This window comes from Syngnathoides biaculeatus, chromosome 5 (assembly GCF_019802595.1).
Source record: "Syngnathoides biaculeatus isolate LvHL_M chromosome 5, ASM1980259v1, whole genome shotgun sequence".
NCBI classification, from domain to species: domain Eukaryota; kingdom Metazoa; phylum Chordata; class Actinopteri; order Syngnathiformes; family Syngnathidae; genus Syngnathoides; species Syngnathoides biaculeatus.
The window spans coordinates 5,030,999-5,042,283 of record NC_084644.1 but is presented as its reverse complement, the minus strand read 5'-3'; the positions used below and the strand labels follow the sequence as shown (position 1 = coordinate 5,042,283).

Sequence of the window (11,285 nt, the reverse complement as noted above, 5' to 3'; positions counted from 1 at the left end):
GTCTGTTCATCTTGTTTGAGTCTAATTCAAGTTTTAGATACTTACAGTGAAGTAAATAAGTATTTGAGCAAAAAAAAAAAAAAAAAAAAAAAAAACTCTCCCAGGCAACGCTGCTGGAAATTTCACTCACTGGAATGCTTCTATGCTTGTATCAAGTCCCGCTGATGTGATTGGTGGGTTCATCAGCTCCGCAAACAGCACTGTTAAAGTGCCATTCAATAATTAAAAAAAAAAAAAAAAAACACATGACGGCTGGACTAAAACTTTCATATTAAGGTGTGGGCCACAAAATACTGTCTCATGGGCCGCAAATGGCTCCCGGGCCGCCAGTTTGAGACCCACGCCCTCAACTGACCAGTCAATGACAGGGATGAACGATGGCAGCTCATTTAAGTTGTTTGCTGTATTGTCAGGATTGGAGTTTGTGAATAACGAGGAAAGTAAGATGAAACCTGGAGGAACTAAGTGTGAGAAGAAAACAAAATGGTAGTTAATAAATTAAAAAAAAAAGGCACATGGGGGAGGGGGGGGGAGACGAACAAACCAAAGCAACAAGGGAACTAAAAAGAAAAGAAACAAAACACGAGCGGTGACAAGCGACCGACTCAAACGTGACATCAACGATGGCGTGGCAAGAAGTGAAAGGGACCAGGGCGCTAAAGACAAACTGACGAGACAATGAGGAAAATCTGAAGGTTACAAGCGCCACGAGGGCCCTGATTGGTCGACACGAGGTAGAAGGTGAATGTAAACGGGGGGGGGGGGTCAACTGAGGACCAAAGATATGAAAAACATAGAACTGGAAAACATGAAACAAAAATAGATAAAACCATGACAGAAAATCTTCCAATCAGGGAAGCCCGAACACAATTTCACTTATTTGTAACTATTTACTGTGTGGAATAATGAAAAGCAATCAAACATTGACAAGACAGTTTATTAAAAACATGAGAAAGTCAATTACTTTGATCACAATTTCATTTTTCTACCCCTCTAAATTGGTGAAAAGGCAGGCCCCCGCTGTCGGTAAAGTCTCTGTGGAATTAAAAACGGACGGGATTTAAGTGACGTTCACCCCTCGGCGTCAGGAAACGGCACGTCCCCGGTGGCGTGCTTGATGTAATGCAAATGAAGCGGGGTTATGTCGTCGAAGCCCATCCCGCATTCAAAACATTCAAATTCCCAATGCTCACGATAGCCTCCGCGTTGGTTTTGTTCCGGTTGCTTACCGCCGCTAACCTCCTGCGTCGTTTGTGACTGTCCTACGTTTCTCAGTTCCTCACCGGCAGGCGAGGTCGGTGATTTTGGGGGCCGCTGCGCCGTCTCCCCGCAATCGGACACCGACTGAGAAAACTCTCCGGAGCTCTCCAAATTTCCAGACGTTTGCAAAACTTCCGTTTCTACGAACGTCGGCGGTTCTCGCTCATCTCGGTCGCCCGCGGTCAGCGCGCTCCCGTCTTCCGTCACGCTTTCGTCGCCGGCCTTTTTTAGAACTGCGCCGCCTGTGACGAGCGGCGATGACGCGTGGCTGCTGCCGAGGTGATCGCGGAACAGACGTGACGTTAAGAACCGTTTGGAACAAATGAAGCACTTGTAGTGGCCCAGGTGGTGCCGTTGCAGGTGTCGGTTCAGGTAATCCTCTTGCATGAACCCCTTGGAGCAGCTGAGGCACCAAAAGGGCCTCGTTTTATGGAACTCTTCGTGAACCTGCCACAAACTGAGGCTGTCGAAAGTCTTGTTGCACTGATCGCACTTGTGGACCTCTCGGGACACGTGAGTCAGCAGGTGACTGCGGAGACGGGTTTTCCTGTAGAATTCCATCGCGCAAACGGGGCATTCGTACTTACGGGCGCCTTCGCCAATCGGGTTTTTGGGTGTAGGAGCCTCTCCTGTATGCAGCTCTAGGTGCTTTTGAAAAGAGAGCAGATACATATAAACCTTCCCACATATTTGGCACTTGTACACGTATTTCATTGAGCCTTCAGTTGGCGATGAACCTCTCATGTTAGGGTCATCGGCGCTCGTTTGGAAATTTTTCTCAGATTCAACATTCCCTTCCACTTTAATGTCCCGGTCGTCTTTCTGCACCGTCCTCGGGGCGCCCGAGTCTTCCAAAGTCGTCGTCGTTGACGCCGGTCCGCGATCCTGCGCAACTTTGCTCCGTTTGGCTAGAAATAGGGGGAAATGCACGGTTAAAGAAGGTATTTAATGAGCATTTTGGAAAGCGCTTTCAGTAAAGGTGAGAAAAGGTCATTACGCACATTTAGTCGCAGAAGAGTTCTTCGCTCACAGGTGTTAAGACGTATATTAGTCAGCAGACTTCGATTGCTAAATCGTTAGCCTTATGCGCATAACCGAACAGGTCATTTGGAATGTTTTTCAGAAAACAAGAAGAAAAATCCCGTTGAATTGATTATACCTTTGTGGATTACAGTGAAGGACTGAGAAGATACCGTCATTTCCATCCTATAAATCGCAATTTTAGGGTTAGGGTTAGGTTAGCCGCTATTTTCTCTAATAAGCTCATCCTGTCTTGGGGTATTCGGGTATTTTGGTGCCTCTATTTCGGTAGGAATCCTGACAAAGTGTCATACACCCAATACCGTACTTTCTGGCCTATAAGCCGCGACTTTAGGGTTAGGGTTAGGTTAGCCGCTATTTTCTCGAATAAGATCAACCTCTCTTGGGGTATTCGGGTATTTTGGTGCCTGTATTTTAGTAGGCTTTCCGACAAAGTGTCATAAACCCAGTACCGTAATTTCTGGCCTATAAACTGTGATTTTAGGGTTAGGGTCAGGTTAGGTTAGCCGCTATTTTCTCTAAAAAGCTCATCCTGTCTTGGGGTATTCTGGTATTTTGGTGGCTGTATTTAGGTAGGATTCCCAACAAAATGTCATAAACCCAGTACTGTAATTTCTGGCCTATAAATGGCAACTTTAGGGTTAGGGTTATATTAGCTGCTATTTTCTCTAATAAGGTCATCCTGTCTTCGGGTATTAGAGTATTTTAACATGCCACAATCAAGGAAATAACACTTCTTTTTCATTTATGGTTAAGTTATATGATAACTTTACTCATTTATAATCTCGTCCCAAAAACGGTACGCTGCCCGCGAGAGGGTACTTGGGTTTTCTTAGTAGATCGTCCCAAAAACCAGAATCAGAATAAAACACTTAAATATTTGATATACAGAAGGATATAATGCGTGAAAATCATGATGTCCCATGAATAGGTTAAAAATGTACCGGGTGACTCTTATAATCAAGTGCGGCTTATAGTCCAGATATTACGGTAAGTCAGCAAAAGATTTAAATGTCTAGATGACTCATCAAATATTACGCAATTTTAATTTTTTTTTTTTCACACGAGCTTTAGTGTCAAGTGGTGTGAAGTGATTACACAAGCCACTAATTCAGACTACAATGGATCCCTTTATTTTAGCTTCAGAAACAGGATGTAAACATGTAGGCAAAGGCATATGATCACCCTAAGGAAAAAATAGCTCCATTCATAATTACTCCACAGATCTTTCCCCCCAAAATAAGCGACAAAGTAATCAAGAACCCTCCCAAATGAATACAAGTACCACATATTCATTTGCTCAATAAATAGCTTGCCACAATATAGAAATAAACAATGGAAAGGGGCGGGGCTTAGTTGCAAACTCATGCAAAACAAGCTGTACATAATGTACATTTTTTAGACTGACAATATTAGCGCACTATGTCAGGATTTTTTTTTTTCTTCTTTCGTTTTAAATGAACAGTGCATACAATGGGTTGGCTCTGCCAATATGGCATTAAAATTTTTAAATGGCAGCAGAAAAATAGATACAACTATTACCTCCGACTTTTAACTTAAGAATCGTGAGCGTGCTTCACTGAGACCAAAACGTGAGGCGTGTCGAAGGTATTTAAAAAGTGCCACGCAAAAAGTGCCGTTGGTAACATTTAAACAATACGAGTTCGGTATACTGGAAAGTCTTGGAAGCGGAGAATTGACACATAAATTAGTATAGCGACGTACATACGAAGGGATCTTCTCGACCAAAACAAATAGCAGAAGCCTCCATGTAGCTTTCCATGTAAACAAAATGTTTTAGTACACGCTTTGCGCATGTTTGGTATAGTGCTGGTGCAAATCAGTTTCCTGACTAAAAGTAGCTCCACATTCAAGACAAATAAGGGAATCTCGATCTCCTGAAACAACGGCTGCGGGGCCCTCACCATCACCACTAGATGCCTTGTCATGTTTCGAAAGGGATTTGAAGTCGGCGGCGGTCGCAGGAGGACCGGCGCAATCGCACGCGGCACTTTTACAACGCAAACATTTTTGGTTCCACAACCTGGACGATAAAAGAGAGCCGTCGCCGCTACCGACCGAGTGGCTCTCTTGGTTCGGAGCTAGTTTGCTTGGCACGTGAGGGAGAAAGGACTTTGCGGTCAAAGCAGCACTGAGGCGAAAGCGGACCTCGTTCGGGAGCCGAAATCGGACCTGGTCGTGCCAAGCGAGGTGTTGCTGCAGCTGATTCTCCGTTAGAAAGGCATTGCAGCACAGGGCGCAGCAAAACGGCCTGCTCTTCGACTTGGTCTTGTGAGTTTCTAACTGCCCCTCGGTCTGGAAGTCTTTGCCGCACTTCCCACACTTGAAGAGACATTTGACGATTGGTTCCAAAAGGTGGCTGTGAGCCGGCAAGACCTCAGCTAAGGCCTCCGGAGCCTGGGCCACCGGTTCAGACGCGGGACACAATTTATGGTCAGGGAGTCTGGCAGCAGATTCACAGTAAAGTCCACACTCACGTTTTGTGACAACCAAAGGAGGAGTGTCAGTGTTTGGTGAAAGTCTTTCACAGCTCGCGGCTACGCTTCTGCTTTGCGCATCAAACGCCCGCCTCGCTTTGTTTTCTGTACGCTTAGAGTGGGCTTGCCACGTGTGGGCACGAAGCCCCCTGGCTTTAGCAAAGCTCGCCAAGCAGAGGGGACACTGGTAATTTTTCTCGATCGTCGTCATCGAGACGGATTCGCCCCCGTCGTTCATAACCCGGTCCGCTTTGAGCGAGTTGTCACCCGTCTCGGTATCTCTCGTTTCCGGAGGGTTGCTTTGCTCATATGCGTGGCGAGTCTTGGGTTTTATGTCAGATTGAGGCTGCCGTGCGGACGTTTGGTACGGCTTCGGGCAGAGGTCGGAAACCTGTTCTTTAAGATGGAGCAGTTTGTCATTTTTATGCCATCGTTTGTGAGAGCCGAGGGCAGAGTTGGACAAGAATCGCTTCCCACATTCTGAGCACGGAAATGGATAATCTTTCCTTAACGCTTCCTCACTCTGCGCTAAGGACAAGGTTGCTTTTGCGACTTTATTGTAACCCCTTGCGTGAATTCTTTTGTGCAAGTTCAACGCGCCAATAACTGAAAAGCTTTTTTCACACTTGTTACACTTGTATTTGAAATCGCTGTCATCACTAGTATTTGGACATTCCCCCTCTCCCTCCTCCATTTCATTTTTAACTTTAAGTGGTAACTTCGCCGTGATGTCTTCAGAAGTCACCTTGGATAATTTCCCTGTCTCGTTATTATTTCGGCTTCCTGTCTCAGCAACGAATTTCTCTTCTTTTGGAAGACACTGCTTTTTGTGCATCCGCAAGGAGGCCCTATTGCCGAAATACTTGAGGCACGTGCCACACTGAAGGTCCTCCTGTCTACCACAAGACCTGGGTGGCGATGGCGAATGCCCGCTCTCATTTCCGTGATACCTCATGTGAAACTGAAGCGCTTTGGCCCGAGAAAACAGCTTACCGCAGTCGGGGCAGCTGTACGTATTCTTTTGTACTTGCTCTACTTGGTGCTGAAAAGATTTACAAGGCGGCGGCAGGAGTTCATTATGCACAACTTGGTGTCTAATCAGACTGGAAAAAAGGCGAAACGATCTGCTGCAGATGTCACACTTGTGATCTCCATTTTCATGCGTGCGCATGTGCAACGTCATGATTCCCTTGTGTCGGAACTTTCTACCGCACACGGGACACGCGGCCTTCATGCTGGAGGAAGAACGTCCACGGTGCGCTGGTTGTGCAAGACCGGTTCGAAGCCTCACGTCTATACACTGACTAGGACTCTGCTTATGATGCAAATAAGCCCCCAAAGACCAAAAACCTTTCCCACACTGCTCGCAGTGGTAAATCTTGGGCCCGAGAAGTGTTTTCTTTGGATTGTATACTTTTGCAGTAGCCGAAATGCTCTCTATCCTCTGTAGAGAGCTGTTGCTCATGTAGTTTATTAAGCTCGAAGTCTGACAATTACGGCACAGCGAATGATCATCGCATCGGTTGGGCAAATGTGAAAGTTTTGTACCACATCTCTCGCATGTCAAAGTTTTCAGCCTTAATAGTTCTGCCTGGTTTATGTCTCGGTTAGTTTCTATCTCATACTCTGCAAAATCACTTGCCGCAAAGGTATGGGCTTCATTGTCACGTGTGTAAACTTCCTCTGACTGACCTTTCGTCTGACGTCTCCTCTTACGATAGGTGTGCCACACTATGTGAGCCCGCAGTGATGCCGCACTAGTAAACCACCGGTAACATTCTGGACAATCAAATCGTTCTTTGGCTGCGTTGTCTTCGGCTGCTTCCGCTGCTGGTGGGCGCTGCTCCTTGGGAGGCTCAAAGTCCACCTGTACAATTTTCAAGTCAAGCTCTGGTTTGGAAACCAGATTACTGGATGAAACGTTGTCTCGGTCAGATCCGGATCCTGATTCAAGGTTAGGGTTCATGTCTTGGACAGCATCATCCTCTGATTCACTTGCACTAATCACCAGGACATTGAAGTCCCCGGGTTCATAACTCTCCATCACATCATCTTCAGGCTCATTAACATCTGGGTCATCTTCAATCCTAACGTCACCAATCACATTCTCTGCCGGGAATTGATCGCTTAACTGCTGAGTCGCTTTCTGTTCTCCCTCCCAAGTTTCCTCATGTGGCAGAGAAGAATGCACCTGGGACACTTTCTCAGTTTCTCCAAAGGTATTGGTGTGTTGAAGCTGATGAGCGTGAAGGGCTGATGGTCTGGAGAACTTCAGACCACACTCTGTACATTCAAATCTTTTCTTCTCCAGTTGGTCCACTTGATGGAGAAACGACTTAGCTGGAGTCTCGCCGCTGTGCACCATGCGGTAATGTCGGTAATAGAAGGTTTGGGTCATGAAAACCCTTCCACATTTTTCACATTGAAATCGGTTCGGAGAATCTTTCGAGTGGTTTTCGTGCCATTTCTCGTGGTTGAACCAGGCAAGACGGCCATGGAACACCTTCCTGCATTCTCGACAGTAGAAAACGTTTTTCTTCAGCTTTCCCGTCGTTTCTTCTGGTACGCAATTGCTATTGTGGCTGAATCGCTTGTGCATCTTCAAGCGCACCCCAGTCGGAAACGTTTTCCCACAACCGCATTTGAAAACCTTCTCAGCAGCACCGTGACTCCGCTTTTCAACTGGTTCGAGTGCCGACTCATCGGTATCAGCCGCGCGTCTTGAAGTCTTGTTTTGACGTTTAAATAACTTTTCTTCATGGCCGCGTCGGTGGGCATCAAGGGCAGACGCACGAGAATAATTCCGCCCACAAATCTCGCACTGAAAGGACTTTTTCTTTAAATCCTCCAAGTCACTAAATAGAGATTTGGAAGCCTGTATGTGGGTGCGCTGATGATTGAGAAAGTGCCCTAGCATGGAATACCTCTTCCCACAATCAGCGCATTCAAAGGAGTTCTGCTTTGTGAGGCCAGAAATCTCTTGGGTGTCAGATGACTGAACGCGGTGGGTTTCCATGTGGGTCCGGAATTCGTTCATATCGGCAAACGACAACGTACATAATTGACAGGAACTAGTACTTTCCTCTTCTTCGTCAGCCTCATCTGAATAGTCCACCGGCTTCAGATACATTGCGCACTTCCCATCGGGGTGCTGGTTGCGATGGTCCAAGTAGGCTGCCTCCTCACCAAAGGCTTCCCCGCAATCTTGGCAGAATAGCCTAAGCTCTAAACATAGAAAAGGGAGAAAAGAAGCCTTCAGGGAGGCCGGTGCAAATGTGCAGTCTGTCTACATTTCAACAGCAGTAAATGTATATATGATAAACTAAAACATTTCCAAAGGCACTCTTTGTTAGAATATGAAAGCATAATTTCCAGAAATGAAAAACTAAGCAACAATTACGCAATCAAAATCTCATCCATGATCAAATTAATCAACTATTTTGATGAGCGATTGTTTCAAACCAGTCAAACGTAAAATTGTCCAAATCCTCCAATTTCAAAAATTCTATTAACCGTAAATCGTCTTTGATTTCTGTAATACTCCATGAAAGCACCCTGTTTATATTTTGGGTTTAATCAAAATGTTCAAACATCTGCTTTTATGTTGGATCAACATGACTGGAATTAACCGGTCGTAGGGATCGCAAAAAAACGCTAACTTTCATAACCGGTTTTAACCGAACAGCTGTAGCAAAAAAACAATTAACCGGTTTTAAAACCGGTACCATTGTGGTGTTTACATAATTCACCCGCGGGACCTCGAGTTGGGGTGCGGAGTGACGAGTTCACAGCGTTCCCCCCGTTATGCGAGTAGTGTTTTGATGTCTGCCAATAAAACAAGTTTTGTTCCCGTGTCCGACACTCCGCCTCCGACTCCTTTTCTCCGGCGCTACACCGTCGATCGTTAATTTACTCCGCGGCGATGGGGTAGTTTGTATACAATATTGACAAACAAGCTTGTTGAATGTGGCTTTCAACAACGCACTCGTTTGTGTAAGTTACATTTTTGTAATTTTTTTGGTAAAAATGTTTTAATGTTAACATTCTTCTTTCGGACTTTCAGAAAGGGCATGAAACTATACCGAGCGTTTCCTCGATGCCATGTTTGATGCTTCTTTGATTTAACTGAATGTTCTTTTGAGTCCAACTTTACTCTAACAGCGAAACTTGAAAAAAGTGGAAATGATGTTGAAAAAATAGCGCAATGTGGAGTACCGGAACCGGAAGAAATGATTGGAAATTTTAACCGATTTCGAAAGTCCGATTACGGTTTAAAAAAAAAAAAAAAAAAGAAAACCGGTTATAACCGGTTATTTGTAACCGGTTGCGATCCCTACCGGGTCCTGACTGCAACCTGTTAGACCAGTTTTGGGTCCATTTCGAGTGGACGGTGTACCAGACCTTCTCATCTAACATCAGTGTGTGAGCTCACCAAAAAAAAAAAAAAAAAAAAAAAAAATCACTCCTAAGAATTGTTGGCCTTCACACAAGAGTTGAAGCTGGAAGATGAAAGGGTAGAGCTACATCATCCATCCATCCATTTTCTTGCTCATCCTCACGAGGGTCACGGGGAATGCTGGAGCCTATCCCAGCTCTAAATGGGCAGGAGGCGGGGTACACCCTAAACTAGTTGAGAAACACAGCCACACTCACAAATCACACCTAGGGCCAATTTAGAGTGTCCTAATTAATGTTGCATGTTTTTGGGATGTGGGAAGAAACCGGAGTGTCCGGAGAAAACCCACGCAGGCACGGCGAGAACATGCAAACTCCACACAGGCGGGTCCGGGATAGAACCCGGGACCTCAGAACTGTGAGGCCAACGCTTTACCAGCTGAGCAACATCATATTAAACTATACAGATTTAAAATGGGAAATCACTTCCAATCAATATGGTGCATGTTTATTCTACTTTGTTTCAAAATAGTATGAATACTTGCAGAACAAGTATTCTATTTTGTTTCTAATTATATGCCAGTCATCTTGTACAGCCCTTTGTTAGCGCTGCAGTTTGTTTTTCTAAGTGATCTAAAAATGAAACTGCAATGAGAAACATGTACATTGAAATATAAGTGTGCAATGAGCTCATAGGGTTACAATATATCTGTGTTCACAAAGTTAACAGTAACTAGATTCAAATTGACAGATGTTTCATCTTTTGATTTTGCACCTCCTGTATTATAATGAACCATAAGAGCAGGAGGTGAAATGCATTTTCTTAACTGATCGCAACCGTATGAATTATCTTAAATTGCATTTCCAATCTGCTGCAATTTTGCTCTACACCACATCGGAAAGCAAAGCTCAGTAAATATCGACTGCGTTATTGAGCAGTCTTGGATTTGGGTGGTTCAGTCGCCCCAAATTTTACGACTACATAATGATCGTTGGCGACAATCGCACGTGCACAGAAACGTTATGCAGCGACGCGCGGAAATGACGACGGCTAGTCTAGGCTCAAGAGACCAGGTGTGATGTTTTCTACCTTGAACAGAGGCTGGGCACTTGCTGTCCGCGGTGTCTTCGGTCGGCGATAAATCGTTGTTTGCCGACGTCCCATCCATGACTGTCGATTGTTTCTCCGGCTGAACGTCTTCCGTCAAAACGGCCGGAACTTGCTCCATCCTTGGTGCGGTTGGGATGTTAGCGCTAGCTTGCTCTCGACTCGAGCTCCTTACCCGAACGGCGAGAGCATTGATGCTTACGCCGCGATAAATACATTGAATAAAGGAAGATAATATAGACTACATGTGTTTGTAAAGTTAATTCCACAAATAAGCAGATAATTTTTAAGGACGTTTCTCCAAGCCAGAGAAGCTCTCAGGACACGGCTAACTGACCCGTGGAATCAACCGAGGACTCATCCTTACCCGGAAGTTAATTGTTCTTCTTCCTGTTTTGTTGAGCGCAAGGGTTTTTCTTCTCAGGCAAACCGACCACTGATTTAAAAACAAAGACTGGATAGCGCATAAATATGGAAGTAGACTAGTCCCACCGGGATTTGAATTTGAACAGGGTTTGAATTTGAAATGCTACGTGGATGTGAATTTAGTCTACTTCCATACTTACACATCGAGCGCTATGTCAATTGGTTGAAGCCAGTTGGCCGCCATATTGGTACTCCCAAAACGTGTGGAGGACATACTTTGCAGGTTAGATTACGGGGTTTTTTTTTTTTTTTTTCTCAAATTTTGGCATTTCGAATCAAAACTGGTCGCGTGAGCTTGACATTTTTTCATTTCTGGTATCATGAATAATTTTTAATTCGACTTGTTAAGCCAAAAAAGGCTAAGTGCAAAGGAAAGACAGAACACCATGCGTACTACCAAGAAACCTTGCATATTGTTAAATTTGTTAATTTTTCCCGAAATACGTTACAATATCATGTCATCATAACATAGCCAAAAAAAAAAGATTTTTTTTTGTCATAAAAATATTCATGTTTCAGTCAATCAGTTTTTGGAACAAAGGACTCGCAATTGGGAA

At 44.7% G+C, this 11,285-nt stretch overlaps 1 protein-coding gene across 3 annotated transcripts; it reads right to left on the bottom strand.

The window, feature by feature from the left end:
• Window positions 1-918: 918 nt before the first annotated feature.
• si:ch211-261d7.6 (zinc finger protein 184) lies at window positions 919-10,871 on the bottom strand. Of its 3 annotated transcripts, XM_061820409.1 has the most exons (3): window positions 10,285-10,857; window positions 6,492-8,024; window positions 919-2,168 (listed from the first exon to the last, which is right to left on the bottom strand). In XM_061820409.1, the coding sequence occupies exons 1-3, from the start codon at window positions 10,421-10,423 to the stop codon at window positions 1,072-1,074; spliced, it is 2,769 nt and encodes a 922-aa protein (XP_061676393.1). In that variant the 5' UTR covers window positions 10,424-10,857; the 3' UTR covers window positions 919-1,071. The 3 variants fall into 3 exon arrangements, with proteins under 3 accessions (XP_061676393.1, XP_061676394.1, XP_061676392.1); XM_061820410.1 differs by lacking the exon at window positions 6,492-8,024 and having other exon boundaries at window positions 10,285-10,871; XM_061820408.1 differs by lacking the exon at window positions 919-2,168 and having other exon boundaries at window positions 2,229-8,024; window positions 10,285-10,538.
• Between the last annotated feature and the right edge of the window lie 414 nt (window positions 10,872-11,285).